Source organism: Tachysurus vachellii, chromosome 1, assembly GCF_030014155.1.
Source record: "Tachysurus vachellii isolate PV-2020 chromosome 1, HZAU_Pvac_v1, whole genome shotgun sequence".
NCBI classification, from domain to species: domain Eukaryota; kingdom Metazoa; phylum Chordata; class Actinopteri; order Siluriformes; family Bagridae; genus Tachysurus; species Tachysurus vachellii.
The window spans coordinates 28,117,814-28,138,143 of NC_083460.1; the positions used below are offsets into that span (position 1 = coordinate 28,117,814).

At 37.4% G+C, this 20,330-nt stretch overlaps 1 protein-coding gene across 1 annotated transcript in view; it reads right to left on the minus strand.

Annotated features, from left to right (window-relative positions):
* LOC132853574 (spermatogenesis-associated protein 16-like) overlaps positions 1-20,330 on the minus strand; it is a 42,744-nt gene that overhangs the window by 6,093 nt on the left and 16,321 nt on the right. The window contains 4 exon segments of the mRNA XM_060881469.1: positions 313-396; positions 2,432-2,601; positions 4,165-4,231; positions 17,843-17,927. Coding sequence (XP_060737452.1) covers positions 313-396; positions 2,432-2,601; positions 4,165-4,231; positions 17,843-17,927 — 406 coding nt within the window.

Here is a 20,330-nt window from a genome sequence, read left to right on the forward strand (position 1 = left end):
CGCTAATAAGCAAGAGAAAATAATCTGGACAAAACTGAAATATTAAATAGCTTACAGCCTTATCTGACAGGGCTGCCATTTGAAAGTTCAGAAGCTTGTGGCAGTCATAACAAGGGTGACAATCATGCCAAAAGGAATCGACCAACTGACCCCAACCCACCCACCCACCCACCCACACACACACACACACACAGACAATTCACATGTAAGAAATGCCTGATAAACAAACTGTGTGTGTGTGTGTGTGTTTGAGGACACACATGGCATTAGCACACACGTGATGTCACTTTTCCCCTTTCTGCTTCTGTTTACCTTTTGCATTGCATTCCACACACGTTCCTGATCAGTCCGCTTGCCTTCAAGGGTGTCCATGGTGTCTGCCATTAGAGCCTGCAGCTGTGGGCCGAAGATAAAGACTATCAGAGAGCAATTCACACGGCTGCCATAACTTCTCTAAACACAGCGCCTTAAAGGCTAATTAAAAAATCATTTGTCGGCAGCTGATTTTTATAACTCATTCCTCATACAATGAGCACTGCCGTGTCAATCCCTTCAACTGCTGCCAGGACAGAGGGAGAGAGATGAGGAGGAGGCGAATTTCTCACAAGGTTCTAAGGCTAGACAACACGGACAAATTGACAAACACCACTCGTCCATCACGGTGCGCAGTAGGAAGTCATATACATAAGGCCTGCTGAGCTCCATTTGTCTGCGTGACGGGATGGACAGATTTCCGAGCGAGAAGTAGGGAGAAATGGTGATTAACAGGAAGAGGAAGCTGCTCCTTTGGGCTCTTTTTTTTTTTTTTTAAGTTTGGCTTGCCCTGTGCCAGACTAGAAGGAGAAAACCATCTTCTTCAGCGGCACTCAAAACAAAGTGCCCTGCAGTCTGAATTATTAAGACTCCAGAGAGGAAGAGAGAGAACATTAAGCTGCTTATTTTGGATTTCAGCTGGTCAGCTATAGATATTCAGAGCGAGCACAGGGAGCACTGAGCGTCTCTGGCAAAACTATAAAAGCTAAAAAAGAAAATCAGCTCCAGTGTTATTATACTCCTTGTCAAAGTTATTCTCCTTCACAATAAAATGTTTATGGATAGTAGACCAATATGTTGGTGGTTGTCTACTGTAATTCTCTCCTTGCTCTGTTTAAATGGAGTCTTTTCTAATTTACCAGTACAGTCCTTTTATGTGCTTTGTTCTTTTGAGCCCATATGAGCAGCTCCGTAATGGGATGCCCCCATGGCTCCCTATTCATGGCAGATTTAGTTGCAATATCACATACATCACATTACATTGATCTGAGCTAATCTCACCGCAATGTGACACTAATCTAGTAGAGATGCAATTATAACACGTCAGCACCAGATACCACAACCAGCTTTATGCCACCTCTTCCACCTCCTCATTTCTCTATCTCCTTTTTCCTGGTGCTCATATTGTCTGTGAAAAAAAAATGCATGGAATAAAATAACCTTCATCCTGTACTGTATATCGCTTCATGGCTCAGTGAGATGCTGTGGATGTGCCTTGTGCTGTTGAGGTTCTTCATTCCAAACACTGTCCTGCTTATTTGCTTGCATAAGCCACAATTTCATTAAACTAAATGTCTGCTGGACTTACTCATCTTGTTCTGTAACAGAAGTTACCCTTCAATAACAGCTCCAGATCGTAGTTAAGGATGGTAATGATGAGGCTGGAGGCTGTGCGGCCTGATTCTGAACAAGTTCCATAGGGACGACCATATCCTAAAATACAAGGTTTACATGTTCAGGTCAAAATGACCCATATACTAAAAGTAGAACAATATTTAAAAATATATTTTTTTTTTTTATAAATTAAAACATTCATTGCTATATTTTTTTTTAATCTTTTGCAACTTAAACTTTCAGTTTCCTCAGATGGCAGTAGATATTATTAAAGTAGACTGTATTACAATAGCACCAGTATAGTATGCAATGACTTACATTTGCATCGTTTTTTAAATGATAGAAACCAATGTTGAAGTTGTTCCGTAATTCCTAATCACATTAAAAAAACACAAATTATTATTTTAATACATGTACCTTCTGACATCTTTTATTCAATACTTGTAACATCAGACCATTCCATTATGTGGTTCCTCAAGCATGTGAAGTGGATTTTTCTGTCTGTTGTTTATCACAAATAATAGAGTCGGTCAACAGTGAACAGAACTAACATTCATTCACATTTTCAACATGTTGCATCAGCTGAGTGGAAATCTCCTTTGTTTTTAATAGTTGAATAAAAACATTTCCTTCTCTTGACTGAGCTGGAGAATGAGTGTCTAGTGCAGCAACAGTTCAAGCACCGTGTTGCTAAATGAACGAGGGCTGACACAGTAGTTGTGATTCCGTTCAGTAGTTATGTAAGAGGTGAGACACCTGTGCATGGTGTGACTGTATGACTCACAAGCCTGGTGTCAGATGGACCGACTTCCTGTAGATAGGGTGCTAATGCTAACTCCGCTAGAGTGTGCTCCAGCACCTGTGCTTGCTCCTGCTCTCTTCTCAGCTGATACAGTCAGTCAGCATACTGAATCCCTTCAAGCGCCCCTGAGCCACATACTGTATTCTCTATTCCTAATTGCAATATTTACACTAAAATGTAACCTGAATGCATCAACCTATATTAAGTCAGTTTCTTTAGCTAATATTACATGATGTACCACAGGGCTGTGGAATTCTCCAATATTATTGGTCAGACGGTGTGATTAATTTTCTGTAAATACATGGATCTGATAGCAGTCAATCATGTGGCAGAAGTACAGTATAATGTATAAAATCATCCAGATACTGAGAAACAGCTTCAGGTAATGTTCAAATCAAAAATCAGAATGGGGAAAATGGGATAACTTTTATAATGGCATGTTTGCTGGTGCCAGCTGGTTTCAGTATTTCTGCTGATTTTCAACAGTATCTAGAGATTATTCAGAAAGATGCAATAACTAAAAAATCCAGTGTCTTGAAGTTCTGTGAAGGGAAAAGCCTTGTTGATGAGAGAGGTCAACAGAAGATGGCCAGTCTGGTTTGAGCTAACAGAAAGGCTACAGCAACTTAGAAGACCACTCTGTACAATTGTGATGAGCCAAAATGCATTTCAGAAAGCACAACACATCAAATCTACAATAGCAGGAGACCACATCCAAGTTCCACTTCTGTCAGCCAAGAATAGAAAGCTGAGGCTGCAGTGTGCCCAGACTCACCAAGACTGGACAGTTGGAGAATGGAATCTGAGATTTTTGATGAATCTCAGTTTTTGATGAAGATTGTAATGCAGAGTCAGAATTTGGTGCCAAATGCATGTATACATAGACCCAACCTACTTTGTGTCAACAGTCCAGGCTGGTGGAGGTGGTGTAATGGTATGGGGAAGGTTTTCTTGGCAGGCTTTAGACCTGTTAATACCAATCCATCATCGCTTGAATGCCACGGCCTATTTGAGTATTACTGCTGACCATGTGCTTCCCTTCATGCTCACAATTTATATATTTTATATATATATATATATATATATATATATATATATATATATATATATATATATATATATATATATATATATATATTTATATTCATGTTAATTTATTAACTTCCAGCATGAAAGTGCACCATATCACAAAGCAACAGTGGTCTCAAACTGGTTTTACGAACAGGACAGTGAATTCAGTGTTCTTTAGTGGACTTCCCAGTCACCGGATCTGAATCCAACAGATCACCTTTGGGATGTGGTAGAAAAGATTCACAGCAGAAAAATGTACCTGAAAATCTGCATGATGCAAACAAGTGAACATGAACCTGAAGAAATCTTCCCAACATCTTGTGGAATCCATGCCAGGAAAAAAAACTACATAAGGCTGTTTTGAGAGCAAGCAAAGCTCAGCTTACATACATACCTACTGTATACAGATACATAGATATTATTTTAGGCCTATTACACGTTTTATTATCCATCAAGAAGCATGATGATACTGAGGCATGAGTGTAATAATAATAATAATAATAATAATAATAATAATAATAATAATAATAATAATAATAGTAGTAGTAGTAGTAGTAGTAGTAGTAGTAGTAGTAGTAATAGACACATATGTGATCTATTGCCATCCTGGTGCACAGTAAGTAGCTGGAGCCATTTCAACCTACCCTCTAACGTGCTGGAAATGCAGCTCCACTTTCCCAGAATTTTCATCACATCCTGTCTCTCGGAAAGCTGTGAAAAATGGGATTCTTTCCACTAAAACCTAGAAATCATGCTAAAATATTACAATTCACTTTCACTCTTCTTGCTTGTGTGGCACTTTCTCATGGTTGACCTCTGAACCCCCTTTTTTTCTCTGTCTGGGTCTTTTTTTTTGGCCTGGTGAGGTTAGTCATCTAAACGGCACTTTGCTCTTGCTCCTGTTTAGTGTGAGCTTGGCCTGCTATTATCCCTACTGTCATTCATCCTCTTTATGGCCATTTTTATTACGGATACATATCCTCCAGCATGCTTCATTTTCCCCACCGCTGTCTCAGACCTTGGGGCAGGCCAGGTTTATTTATTTATTTCTCTATTTATTTATTTATTTATTTCATGCTGTACGGTTGAAATGCTGCATGCTTTACTTTCAGTAACCCAGGGAGAGAGAGGAGAAAGAGAAAAAGAAGATCCTACTTTCCTTTCTTTCCAAGTAATGTTTTTTCCTATGCTGAATATTTTATGGGATTTTTTTTTTTTCTGTGCCAGAGCTTTGGGATGATGTAGCAATGAGGAGGATGGCGAGAAGATGATCGGGACTCCTTTGTAATTACAGTATCTACAGTGTACGCAACCATTTTACTACATCAGTGTTGCTTCTTCATTACCAGAACTGCTAATGTTTCGTTAATTGCCACATTATCATTAAGTAAGCATGTCTCAATAAAAAGATAAATCGCTTATCTTTTTTTTTCTACTGTCAGCAGATGTTCTCTGTAGCTGGACTGTGATGGAATGCAATATACATACTATGTTTGTAAATCTCGTGAGCTTGCATGGGAATGAACATTTTCTTCCTGTGGTGATCATTTATTCATTGCCATCGACTGCTTCAATATTGATATATTTTGGATCATTTGTAATTTCGTGTAATTCAATACTTAACAAAGAACAAGACTGGCTGGAATGAGAAATTTGAGAGCTTGAGCATCTGGGTTGATTTCGACGGGGCGCATTATTCACGCAATGAATGTGTTGCTCACAATTCAGATAAAATCGATTCTGTTTTTAATAGTGGGGTAATGGAATTTCCTTTGCCTGGCTTTGCCTGAGAATGAGTGACTAATGCAATAAGCATCATGTCTCTGTGGTGCTCAAACAGCTTCTGTCACAACTCTAATTCAATCTCAACTTTCTAGAATAAACGCCTGGAGAGTTCAGCCAAATGAAATGCAAACGTGATCTATGCAAGTGCTTCAATTCACAGTCTTTTGGATTCTGAAGGTGGCAGTTTTTCCTGATCAGTGGGTTAAACTTTATGAACTAAATGGTAATGTACTGTAGAGCGAGTGGGTCTGGATCAGATTGAATCTGATTACAGAATAAACTGGAATGTATCTCGCTTCATCAGGAACACCCGTGAAGAGAAACATTAAATTCCAGCTTGTGTGTAAGGTGAACATGATGGCACTCTTTTTAAAACATACTTCAAACTCTTCCCCAAATTCTACTGAAGTCTCTACTATTTTCTTCCATTTTGTTTTTTTTTTTTTTTATCAAAGCTCTTTTTCAAAGATTTTTTTTTGCCTCCACTTGATATATTCATGCTGTGAGAAGTGAGATGACTTACTGTACAAACCTCCATGGCCCTTCTCTTCCAGAGCCAGTTTTGGATTTAAAAAAAAAACATGAAAAGAAACAGTATGCCCACAGCGAGCTTGCTGCATTTGATAAAATCTAGCACAGGTAGAATCTTCTTTCCCAAAGTCTCACACATGCCATGAAGGTCCTCAGGTGTCAGTGGCATAAAAGTAGCTTGTAGACCTTAAAAACGTACAAGAGCTGCGTTCATCTTTTTTTGGATTTATGACTTCACAAAGCGACTTCGATGTACATATTTTCATTACAAGACCTTACAAATCCAACAAATCATGGCATTATTTTCTTTTACATAACTACAAATTCAATAAACTTGCTGAATTCTTGACACTGATGTTGATGAATTTTCAGTAACAGCTGTGACACCACTGTTTAAAACCTATTACATTTCTTTTTACAGGCATTAGTAAAGTGTCTAAACCCTCTAGTATGTGATAGTAATGTTAAAGTAATTATTATTAATTCTTAACATATTCACAAGACTGCAGTAGAGACTTTTCGTAGGAAAAATAAATAAATAAAGGAAAGCTGCCACGATCCCCTGCAGATGACTGATTACTTCACAGAGCCATGTGGAGTCCCGGTCTTTGATACATTACACAAATGCATTGATTTTCCTGCTCGATCTCAGAGCACGATCTCAGCTCCACTAGAGCTATGCTGATCTCTTCCACCCCACTCTACTTGCTGGCCAGTAGCAGTGCATCTCAGAGGCTGGTCTACTCTGGCTCGCTGGCTCCACACTCGCTCTGGTTCATTAAGAAATTTTTATGTCATTTTAGTCAATATATCGAACGGGACCCTGTGATCTCTGGACGGTTGTATGGAAAAAATCTCTGGGTCAGGTTCTGGCATGTTTTAAGGTAGTACTGTGATCTTTGAGGTCATGTCTTGACTTTTGTGAAGGATTTTAAACTGAAGGGTTTTGGTTTTCCGTGGGATAATACATTATTCATTGTGTATTATATTTGACAAAGGTCTTGTGGCATGTGCATGAAGAGTGTCCTCCAGAATTGTTGGCACCCTTCATAAAAATGTGAGCAAATATGACAGCATAAAATTATATTACAAACAAAAAAATTCACTTCCATCCAAACAAGGAGAACAACATATTTGTAATATAATATATTTTATTAAAATGTATTCCTAATGAGCAAGACATGAGATGAAATGAGATGAAAATGAGATGAGATGAAAATGAGAAAGTATTCTTGAGAGGAAATAAGGAACCCTTCCTCATTTGGGTGACATTTGAAAGTGTGATTATAATAAATTTTCTTTTATTTCTATACTATAGTCAAATTTTATTAATGGTTTTAACCGGAACTTGAATATGATCATGATTAAAGTTTTAACTTTAAGACTATTGTATATTATCAAACTGATACAGTATGTAAAAGCAATACAATATGTACTTGTAACAGTGGTTATTTATGCTTTACACTGTATATTCACAAGAGACTGCACTATTGTAGCATTGCACATTTTGATTGTTTGTGGCTGTCAGGTTTCTAAATCAACTATTAAATGCCAGTTTCACAACAACATTCTGTTCTCTGAACTTCTTACAAAATGCAGCCCCCGAGTTAGTCTTTCAACCAGTAAACTTTCATTGAGACGATGAACTAAATATATTTCCAAATCAAGACATAAATGTTTAAACACAAAATCAGTATTCTGATGGTCGTCTCAGTCTCTGGATTTGAACCATACTGAAAACCCAGGGTCTGAATTAAAGAGAGAAGCTCAGATACACGTACCTCAAAAAATAAAGTAGCTTACAATATTCTATTTTAGGAGAGTGGGACAAGATGCTGTTATTCTATATTATAATATCCCAAGATATTAATGGTAAGGGTTTTGGAACCCTTTGGGAACCAGTGAATTGTAGAAATTGTAGAAATTTTTGACATAAATTCATTCATTCATTCATTCATTCATTAATTTTCTACCGCTTATCCGAACTACCTCGGGTCACGGGGAGCCTGTACCTATCTCAGGCGTCATCGGGCATCAAGGCAGGGACGGGGTGCCAAACCATCGCAGGGCACACACACTCTTGATATAACTTTAAATAGATAAATAAAATTAAAATTAATAACCAAATAAATAAATTAAATATATTCTATTTTATATAGTAATCCTTGTAAATTTTAACGAAGGGTGCCAATAATTCTGTAGGGCACTGTGTACGTTAACATGCTCACTGAAACCGAGTTTGTATTACATATTCAGTACCTGCAGCGCAAGCACATTTTGCCATATTCTGTAACTGAGGCTGAAACTGTTGACAGTGTTCCTTAATAAATTATTGCCACAGTGTGATGTCAAAGATGTGCAGTACACTTGTAGAACTCACACATTCAGTTGAAACTACTGAGAGGACGGTTGATCCAACCTGTGAACGTGGGACAGTTCCTGTGAAGCAGATTGAGCAAGAATCCCATCATGGTTTCTCTTGAAGACCAGAGTCAGGATGAAGCTTGTGGATTTGTTCCAAGCTGTGGTCTTGCGCAACATGTTCCCTAAGATCAAAATTCACAGAATGAATAGAAGAAGAGTAAAAAAACCCCACAAAGCCACCCACTGTTTGTATCACTCTGCTTGTCTGTATTCACTACATAAAATTTCAGTTCTAGGAATACACTGTTACATTAAAACTTTTACCACGCTTCCTGTGGGCTGTCATTTAGTCTGCGTCGGCATGGCAACACACAACAATCTATTGATCTGTGGTTTCTTTTGAAATTATATTTGTTGTCAGACCAAAAATAAACATTTGGCCATTTCTGTGTGTGTGTGTGTGTGTGCGTGTGTGTGCACAATTGTGCCCTGTGAAGGGTTGATCCTAGGTGTCCCCCACCTTGAACCTAGAGTCCCCTGGGATACACTCCAGATTTCTCATGACCCTGAACGTCTCATGAATAAACGACACAGTAAATGGATGGATGGAAGACCTAAATACTGTGTGTGTTATCCGAATGCACTCATTACTGGTTCATAATTACAAAAAAAAAATCTTGGACCATTTCCGCAAACCATTATCCAAGAGATCTAAATCAGATGTTTGCTAACATTCTGGGGATGACCTATGTTCACTGGTAATATTCGTGCATGCTGATTTAAAATGTTAACACAGTGAAGCGACAACAGGATCAAATGAAATGAATAAGAAGAAATATAAAAATCAGGGCTGTTTTAAATAATGAAGGAGCTGTGGGTCATTTGTGATGAGGACAAAATTCTTAATCATACAGAGGTACAAGAATATTACACAAGAGGTATCTCAATTAAATTGATCTATGTATATAGTCATTTTAACAATGGAAATTGTCTCAAAGCAGATTTCCTTTACTCTCAACTGCACCTAAAGCTATTCTAACAAATCCTGCTTACTCTCTGTAATGCTTGAATTCTGATCAGTTCCGGGTTTCAAGTTCACTTCCGGGGTTTTAGCAGTTAAATTCCACATGTGCGGTAGCTTCCATGTGAAGTATTCCATGTGGGATGTGGTAGCTTAGTGGTTAAGGTGTTCGACTACTGATCGGAAGGTCATTGGTTCGAATCCCAGGTCCACCAAGTTGCCACTGCAGGGCCCCTGAGCAAGGCCCTTAACCCTCAATTGCTCAGGTGTATAAACTGAAATAAGAAAATGTAAGTCACTCTGGATAAGAGTGTCTGCTAAATGCTGTAAATGTAAGTATTGTTAGATCTGCTTCATACCAAACCGTGTTACTGTTCTGTTCCTCTGCCTGCCTGTGTTTGTCCATTGCTACTCTTCCTCTTGACTTCTGATAGTTTGGATTAATTCAGATTTATTGCTTCACTGACTGAATTGTCTGTGTATTGAATTTACCTGCCTGATTGTTTCATTGTGTTTATTATTAAATTTCTGCCTATGGATTTCAATCCACCTATACCCAACCACTCATTACACTCCCGCATTTATTTGTACCTGCGTGTGACATTTTCTCTGTATTTAGATAGTCCTGCATCTCAAAAAATAAAGCAATTAATTTGCTCTTCGAAGTCACTGTATGTACAGTAACAATCAAACGAGGTACTGCCAATTGATGACATACTGCGTACAAAAAACTATTGTATTGTTGTTCAAAAGTAATGCACATGACCTACTCACTACCTCTGTAAGACAAATCAATGTAAAATGTATGAAATACAGTTTCCCTGCTTTGTGTGAATAAATTTAGCCTCTATTAATTACAAAATCTGTGTGGGAACATTTATTACCCATCATCTTTGAAGTTTTTAGTAACTCTGTGGCTTGACCAGTGTAATGAAAAAAATAATAATATGGAGATACTGCCAAAATGTGTGACTTGCTAATCTGCAAATAAAGTAATGCAACATCTTGTCTTGTCAAACCTGGAGGACTGATTCAGGACAAAATGGCGCTAACCAGAATGAAGCACTTCTGCCTGAATGGTGTAAATGCTTCGTTCGGCACTCTGCAAGCACACAATATGCTCCTACATTATGGTCTTTTTTGTGCTGTGAGCTTCCCATGTGAGTGCCCGCTTCCTACTAGATGAAGCTAAAAAAAAAAATATCCACTCCACTACTTTTTTGTTGGGTCTCACAGGATTCTAATGCAGATGCAAACCTCTAGTTTACAAAATGCATTATTTTGTACTAACACTAACACTAGCATTTCAATCACAATTGCACCACTTCCATTTCTTATACAGTATAATAGGCATTTCATGGTAAAAGTGAACATACTGTATGTACCCTGTAAAATATTGTTTAAAGGCTGTAAGTGTGAATGGAACATCCTAAGGAAAGTCACATTTGATACTAAAACACACAGGGCATCTTTGCATTTTTGGAACTCATTAGGGAGCTCATTTTTTCTCCCTTTGTTTGTGTTTGTTGGAGGCATTTTCTCTTTCAAGTGAACAGAACTGGTGACCAAGGGCTCTACAAGCTTTAACATGAAAAACAACTTCACAGGCAGACACGCTAGAACAGAATGCATATATTACATTTCACCCAGAACAAGCTTAAAATGTGGAGTAAAAAATTGCCATAGAAGTTAATTGGCATGAGGCATAATCACAAGTGCTGAAATAAACAGTCTGCCTGCATGGTTTGAGATGTGCCCCATATTTGGGATGTTACTGGGGAAGATTTTTTTCTCACACTGCCGAGCAGAATGGCTTAGTTAATGTGCTAAAGTAGAGAAAACAGATAGAAGACACTGTCTCTCCAGGGAACAGGAGCGCTGACATCGCAGCCAGTGGGGGAATGGATGCATCCTCCGGAGAGCTTCACTTGCTGAAATGGATGAAGCAAAAGGGGACATGTGCCATCTCTTTTGGGGAGGAATAAAGTGCTAGATAAAATGTAGAAAATGACTACATTTCAGTTAGTGATTTGTTCAAAATTTGTAAGCACCTTATCCTTTCAGATGAAGGTTTTTCCTCTCAAGTCACAAGGATTCAGATGATTTACTTTATTGCAATTTATATACAGCATTAACTAGGGACGTTGTTGCTATGCCAGGAGAATCCTACACCCAGACTTTCAATAGTTTAATGTCTTTTCAATATTCTACAATGCTTTCAAAAATCCATTCCCAGACATTATGAAGAGTATCCTGGAGGTGCATGTACGATGCTTTGATCCTAATGTACCAAAGCATAACATTTGCAAAAAAGTTGCTTTCTTCAAAGTACCAATACACTGATATGTAAGATTAAAAAGTGGCACCATTTGCCAACGGCAGCCAATTTTCTTGTACATATTTACATTTTTTTTTATAGTAAAGTAAAAAAAAAAAGTGCTACGCTGTTAAATTTCAGACCCCCTTGTGAAGCTGGAGTACTCTCCATTCTTAAGTGCTTATCTCAGTTCTTGGGAGCTTATCACCTGCATCATAAACAGGATAATTTAAAAAGCTTGAGATCACATGCATATAGTAGAACAGGCATCATTTAAGCTCAGTTATTTAATTAGTTAACATGCAACCCCCCATCAACCACCCACAAAGAGACACATGACATGTAAATTGCAGCTAATTTGAAAGCAGTGATGCTTGAGGTTGGGTTGGGGTGGCTGATGTGCATTGGAGGGCAAATTATAGATTTTTTTTTTTTAACTATGGAGAATTGGATGGCTCAAAATGGAGCTGGCTAATTGAATGAGAAGTGCTTGGTAGAGAGAAAGTTCATTCTTATTTCTGCCTCTGCATCACCATTTCTTTCACTCACAACCTGTTGCTGGGGCAACACCTGAATTAAGGTCCAAAAATATGGCATGACATAACATTACATGACATGACAGCTGCTCCTGGTTGGATTGACGCAATGCAACAACAAGAGGATACGAAGAGGATGTTTTCAAGTGCTTCCCATACCATTAAAGTTGGAGTATAGCTTCTTGAAGTTTTTTTCTGCCTCTTGGGTTGCTTCTCTGGTAGGTTTCCCAGATCTTGAGGTGTACAAGACGGAAAAATCCTTCTTCCTGTGAAAATTCTCTACCAACAACGCCTGAAGCGAAACGAGATAGAAACAGTGTGGTATGAAAGAAAGAAAGTTGTAAATCCCTAGCCTTAACAAGCTCATTTGATTTCCAAATGATTAAACCCTAAAATAGTTGCAAACGAGCATAATACACAATGCGATTATATAAGATAGGATTTTATGGCTTGTCTATTCTACTGCGTATTTAATGTGCCAAGCTTCAAGAGTTCACTTAAATTGCTCTGGCAGCAACCACAGAACCATCATAGTGGTGTGAGACTTTTTTAAAGGAAAGAATAGCTTTCTTCTTGGTGCTAAAATAGCACTGATTACATCATGGTGAGTGGCATCAGGAAGTGTTCAGAGTCTAATCTGTCTCCCTTCTCCCATTCTAATTCACTTGAAGTGAAGAGGGAACACATTATTATGTTGGAGGATTGCCTTAGCCCTGAAATCTCCATAGACTCTTCTATATTTTCAGGCACCCAAACTCACAGACCATAGAAATGACTCAACCACTTCATATGATGATATTTCCGTTTCATGAGATAGTCGATTTGTTATGCCCAACATTTTTGATGACTGAACTTAAATATAAAGGACATTTTCTTAAAGCTCATGCAAAATATCTCTTTCTGAGTTTAAGATACAATGGCCAAGGCTTCACACTATTCACAGGAGAAAGACCTTCTTTATATTCATTGATTGAGCCATTGCTCAGACAATACTCTGTCAAGATTAAAAACGACAGCAGATCTCAGACGTTTTGGCAGGCAGACCTATTCGACGATAAATAGATGACGCAAAGCCCACAGGTAGACAATTGGAATTTGATAAAAAAAAAAAAGTAAATATAAAAGTCTGGAACAGGAGCTACTTGCAACTGTTCGGTATGGTCTGGCCCAAAAAAGGAAATGCATTATGAAAAGGTATTGAATGTCTCAGAAACCTTAAAACACGGTTGTACAGCACTTCCAGAAGATATAAAATGCTCTCTGACAGCAGGAAGATACATCGGGTCTTTCTGCTGCAAAGGCTATAAAAAGTTTGTACAGCTGAGGGGCTTGAAGTCTTATTGTGATTGTTACTTTAAATGGGCCTGCAGTCTCCTAAAGACTAAATAGCAGGAAAATGTATACCAACGGAACACATGCATTGATGATTGGTACATGTATGTGCAAAACATGACACATGATGAAAAAACTCGTTCATATCTTATTCTATGTTGCTCTTGAATCTGGGAAGAAGGTGTTAAGAAAATTTCTGTTATAGCATAGCTCAGGTAGTGAGCTCTGAATAAATAAATGTTTACATTAATGGTTTTAAGCATTACATTCATTATGGTTATCACTAATTCACAACTCTTTCCCTGGGATTTGTTTGCTGGATGTGCCACATAGGCTAAAACTAATAAAAGCAAATAAAAAAGGGGGTTATTATTTACAAAAAAAAACATAACATAACATGTTTATAGTATATTATGGAAGGTCTCTATGGTCAGCATTTGCATCAGTAAGCACATTTTCAACAACCCGAGGGTCTTTGGTAGTCAAAATGTTGGCATGATGACATCTTTTATCTTGACAAGCTGTGATTTTGTTTAAGTAATTGTAAGAGAGAATGGAAAGAAATGAGAGGCTGATGAGGGAATGAATGAGGGAATGCATGTTCAGAGCTAACTTGTCTCGTGAATGTTCTGCTAAACAAAATTGAACAATAAACAGGAAAAAAAAGCATGAAGTGTCATTTCTTAATTAAAGTAAAAATAGTCATTGTTGGCAAATTGCTGTGGTATAAGAGGAATCAAGTATGTCTGAACATGCTGTTTTTGGAAATAAACAACTTCAGGGTTCTAACAGTAGCTCCCCCTATAACACAGAGCCTTATTGTGTTTTCTTTCTTACATGAAAAATATTATCATGATTTTTTTATTATCACTATTTTTAAAATATTTTTGGAAATAAAGAGAACATTTAACTTAATATATAAATTCTATTATTTTGTTTTTCATTCAGCTTGTTTTACAGTGATTAGTAGAACTATAGTTGAAAAGTACAGGTTCCCAAAAGCACCTCAAAGTTAAGACTTAACCGGGAGAAACTGTTTTCAATGTGATGCTTGTTTGACCATTTAACACTAATCTTTGTGTTTTATTGCTTTTCGGAAACTCTGCCAGCTAAAGCTTTTGAGATACAAGAGTCAAAAATGCAAGTTTAAACTCAGCAGTGCATCCTGGGAGGATTAAAGCTTACTATTTTTGCTTGGTTATAAAGCAATGTACTAATAGTCATCTTTAGACTTTTTCATTTATAGCTTGAACATGAACATGGATGACCTCCAGTCAGACCAGAGCTTGTAGGCAGCCATAGAACTGAGAGGATTTACATGGAAAGCATTACTCATTCTTATTTTTATACTATAAACTTGCTCCAGCTTGCTTAGAAAGTGAGCTTGGTACTTTATTCATTTATTTATTTATTTATTTATTTATTTTCAAAAGACTATGTATGAAAGCTTAGAGGATAGGAAAAAGATTATCAAAATAGGTATGCACACAGTTTATTAGAAAATATCTTTAACATGTTCAAAAAGGAACGTGTAGAGTTTGTTTGTTAGTTTTTTGTTTGTTCGTTTCATTTGTGTTTTTTCTGTACACAGTCTATGCACACATTCTGCTCGGATGTGTCCAGTCTCATTTTGGATAAAATCATCAGCCAAATGAATAAATAGAAATAACAGATGACTCAGAAGTGGTCTTAGACAGCGTGTCCAAAAGTCCAAAAGTCTGAATCTTTTTGTACAGCCTTAAGTGGGTCAACTCCAAGAGCACAGCGTTTAGTTTGTGCTCACTGAATTGAGTTTTTGACTAACAACATTTTCTCTGAGTCAGTCCATTTTATATAAGTGGCACTCTCCATGTTGTTGTTGAGGCACTTCTGTTGTGTGTTTATTCCTTATTCTGCTGTTAGAGACGTTCAGCATGGAATCATTGGGCTCTGAATTGCATAGTTTGTACTACCCTGTCTAGAGGGCAATTAGGGGCTTTAGGGTCATGGCTTTTTATGTAGGAGTATTGTGACCTTCTGTGAACTTGTGTATAGAAAAAGAGGGCACCTAGCATGTCCTTCAAGAACATACAGCTGCTCTAGCTGCAGTGGTTTCACTTATCTTGCATTAGGCTTTATTAGTAAACTGCTTGTTGAAGTGTATGACTAAGGGCCGCTCTTTCTGACAGTGTTCCTTCCAATGAACCAGTTACTGTGTTGGAATTAGAAAGCAGTAAAATCGCCTGAAAACATTTATTAAAATAACTCCTTGATATACATTTGCCTTTAGAGCCAATGAGAAAAGGAAATTTACTAATTACCTAAAGAGCTTTATTCCTTTTACACCAAAGCAATTGCAATCACATTTAAAAATTTTAAAAATTCTCTGTCCTGAAGACTCTTGCTATAAAAGTCTTCCCACTGAAATGCTTATAAAACCTTAATTTTTTTTTTATTATTAATTCCTCTTAGAGTACATGCATTTAGAGTACTGTCTGATTCGCAGTTAGACATCATAAATCACTCATTTCTGTCCAATCAGATTTGAGAATTCAACAATGCTTTTTTATGTGCTTTCGAGTTGAAGAAAGAAAACCCATTTTGTTCAAAATGCAATTGAGAATTCAGCTGGAGAGGCATGTGATGGGTTTTCCCAGACCTCAACATCCTGTGTATAGCTACAGCACAGTCAACACTGATATTTATGTAATAGATAAAAGAATGATGCTCTCATAATGACCAACAGTGTGTGCGGATGCTGTTTATGGTGAGCGGTCAAAATGATGGCTTCGGCCTGTCCGTGTGTAAATATGCCCAGAAGAAAAAAAAGTCTTTTAAGCATTAATGGTGGTGAGGTTACCACGGTTCTGTCCCATAGTAATAGTGTGAGTGGTAGTAAATGAGCTATTGTTCAGCGAGTCTTTCAGCAGTGAAAAATGAAAAGAAAGGGGACATTGAAGGGACTGTGAAGATGAAAAATGCTGCTCCTTATTGAGGGCCATCAGGACAAACACACATAGATGAAATGAAATCCATGTGAGATGGAAATTAATTTAAAAAAAAAATAAAAAGGAAAAGTGCTTGATGTACACTGAAAGCTATGCCGCACTCATCTGCCTTCAAGTGCATGCAAATTGTGGCTTTGGCTGCAGATAAACCCACCCTTAGTCATGTGAACAAACCTTTCAAACCATTTCAACTCCCCCAGAGTTGAAATGAAAGAGACAATTTCAAGTAAGTAAATTCTTATTTGCATTCACATTACAAGGCTCTACCTAGCAGCTATATTTTGTGCTAGTGCACTGAATCCCAATGGACCTAATCTACTGCAAAAAAATATAATAATTTGGGGTGTTTTCCCTTGTATAAATGCACCTTATTCAGCTCATAAAAGGTTTAAAATCTTAGTGGATGAGTTGAATCAGGGTGCATTAGATGAGGAAAAACATAAATAAATTTTACAATGTACGACATTTTATACTTAAAATGGTGGATTTAGGTTGAGTAAAAGAATTTGTGGTAGAACAGGCCAAATGTACTAAAATAAATGTTTCCATAAATATTAATCCATGTACTTAATATACAGTAATTTGTTTCATGGATGTTTCATAACATGAAATCCTGCTACAAATGATTAAAGAGTACAATGTTAGACTCATTTTCAGGTAAAAGATGTGTAGTTATGCAGTAGTACACTAATACACAGTGAATAAACCTTTTAATAGTGTCTAATAACAAAACCTTTTTACACTTATGCCATTTGGCATAGCAACATCCCATTTTATACAACTAAGCAATTACGGGTTAAGGGCACAAGGCCCAATAGTGGCAGCTTGGTGGACCTGGGGTTTGACCTCTCAACCTTGCAAGCTGTAGTCCAATGCCTTAACCACTGAGCTACCGCATCAGCTTTTTAAAAGTGTAGATATAATGTGTTGGCTTAAGGAAGAAAAAAAATACTTTTTTGAATTATGTGCCCAATTGTTATAATTGATATTTTAATTTTAATGGGGAAAAACAGTGTTTTATCATTGATCATTTACATCACATTTAAACCATTATTTACATCCACATTTGTAAATGTAATCTCATTGGGATATAAAATCATCCTTTTACCACCTTGATTCTGTCCCTTTCCAAAAAAACATAAAATGAAATATTCCCCAGAGCTCTGATTACTGTCAGGCATATTATACATCACAGATTACATTTCTTTATAGCATCAATATAGTGTTGCATTAATAAGTGCATCAACTACCCAGCTGCAGCTTCAAAAACAGGCGACCCCTCTACCTTCTTGTTATACTCTATAAAGTCTTTATTGCTATGCAGGCTTTCTGACTGATTGATATGCACAGAGCAATGTCAGTGGCCAGTCTTTTAAGCAATAATCATTCATTGGGTTTGTGATTGGGTGCAGGAGCTGTGGATGTGTCTGGAGGCCTATCTGTCCTCACCTGCCAATACAGTTTGATGAGCTTGCTTATAGTCTGCTTGCCGTCTCCAGATAGCCAGTGCACATAGTCAGCAATCATGGCACTCCTAATGACAAGGACAAAGACACGCAAACAGTATCAGACAACTTTCAATCAAGATGTTACACTTCAGTGAAGGAAGATGCACAAGAGAACAGGCACATATTCAATAGGTGGTGCGGGGAGAGAAAAGCAGCAAACATATATTTTATATATCGGTATATATTATATATAAGGCTATTATACTGTACTTGTACACCATCAATCTCAAGAACATTTTTTGCGATTATGCTATAATACATTTATAAGGAACACATTTATTCCTGAAGTTCTCACTACATGCAGTATTACACAATATTATAGCAATTCAACCACAGATAAAGAAAATCATAGAGAAGAACATACACTGGAGCTTTTATTAAAATTTCTGCAAATGAAAAAGCTGCAAAATTGATACTACATCAGCTGATAGTAGCTTTGGCTACAAATCACAGGTTTATATTAATGCGCTGTTTCTGATGCATAACTGTTTCTATAGCAACAGCTCATTCACAGGCAGTGTACAGCAGACACATAGACATAAACGGATTAAAAAACATGCATAACAATTAATAAGGACGAAATTAATAAGGAGAAGTTTATTTTGCTTTTTCGTTGTTGTTTCAGAGATGTTCTACAGCATGAAATCTAACTATAAAGGGATTAATAGTACCATGTTCATAATAAAAATAAATAGTAAAAGGTGGTATAAGTCAAATAAAACAGTTTAAGACATGCTGCTATAGGAAAATAATCAACTCCAGGGTGAACACTGCATCGCACCAGCATGTTGTTGATTATTATCCAATTACAGAATGTCATATAGTGTTTTATTCCTTACATAAGAGACATAAAGGATTAATATCTGGTATGCACTCTGAATTGTCCTTTCCTGTTACTAGCTTACAGAACTTTCAGATTTTTTTTTATCAATAATACAGAAATATAAATATGACTTATGACTCCCCTGCAATAATAACTATTTTTGAGCATAAGAATATTGCTCTGGGTGAGATACACCTCCTTTTTGCCTGCTTTTATTGCAGACTAAAGTAAAGCTCAGCATGGTTTTACCTCGCCCACATCCAGCATCTGAGCCTGTGGCTAGCAATGTGTACTGCCAGCTGCATGCTGTGTAGAGACCACTTGAAGATAATCTCAATAATTAGTCCAGATTTTGTTCTCAGACTCAGTAATGATGGCTGACTGAGACAGCCAATCGCTCAATAGGTGCTGATTGCAGGGTAACTAGGCCAAATCGTCACCTTTAGATCAATGGCCATCATTGTGGACTATAACTAAAATGGCTGTCCACATGAGTGCAGCTATTGTTTCTGCAATGGGATACTATCTAATGACCTTGTGGTTATGACTCGGAGTGTCTTGTGTCACACAACCACTTAATGGCAAATCTCTTCTATTGTGCTTGTCTATTGTGAGCAAACAGGACAGCTTAGGTCTTATCTGTTTCAGAAGAAAAACAATGGCATCGTGATCTGTTCGAGTGTTCTGCTCAGCTGCAACGTTGGGAAGCCTCGTTCGACGGCTTGCCTGATTAATCCTTGATGAGAATGCGCAAGTGTCCTGCTGAGGTTAACTGTGCAATCCTTGCGGGTGTAAATGCCAATTAAATGTTTACAAATAATTAAGCACGCTACCTACTTTTCCTGTCAGGGATTGCAATGTTGTCAGTAAACATGACATTTACCCAGAGGGAGGTGGATCACCTGGATAAATGCCTACAAGGAATGATGTACGGTTGCTGTTTCTGTTGGCTTTTTCATTGAGATGAAGGTGCTTGGGGTCTTTCTCTCGCTAGTTAACATTTGCTAGTCTCTGTTAATAGACTTGTACAGATTATCTATAGTCTGGTTGTCTGATGATTAAAGGCAGGTTTAACCTGAATAAATGAATAAATGCTAATTGACAGTGAATAGGACTAGATGCACCAATTTCAGCATTGTTTGTGTGTGTGTGTGTGTGTGTGTGTGTGTGTGTGTGTGTGTGTGTGTGTGTGTGTGTGTGTGTGTTTTTATATGTTTGTGTGGACTGAATGTTATAAATCAAGAAACTCAGTATCTGACAATTAAAAAAGAAGAAGCTAAAAGCCAAATGTTTTCTTTTGGTTACTAAGGTCAAGGTTAGTTTAAGATTTAGACTTAGTTAATTAGCTGCATTAAGAAGCTGCATACTACAGTATATGACTGAAAGGTTTGAGGACACTTAACCATCATGTCATCAACCTATACTGTATGTGGTTCTTCTCCAAACTCTTGCAACAAAGTTGAAAACACAACATTTGATGTTTCCCTGCACTAGAGCTATGAGGCCCAAACCTGTTCCAGCATAATGTTGCCCCTGTGCCCAAAGTGAGCTCTATGAAGACATGGTTTGCCAGGGTTGGAGTGCCTTGAGTGCACAGATCCCTAAC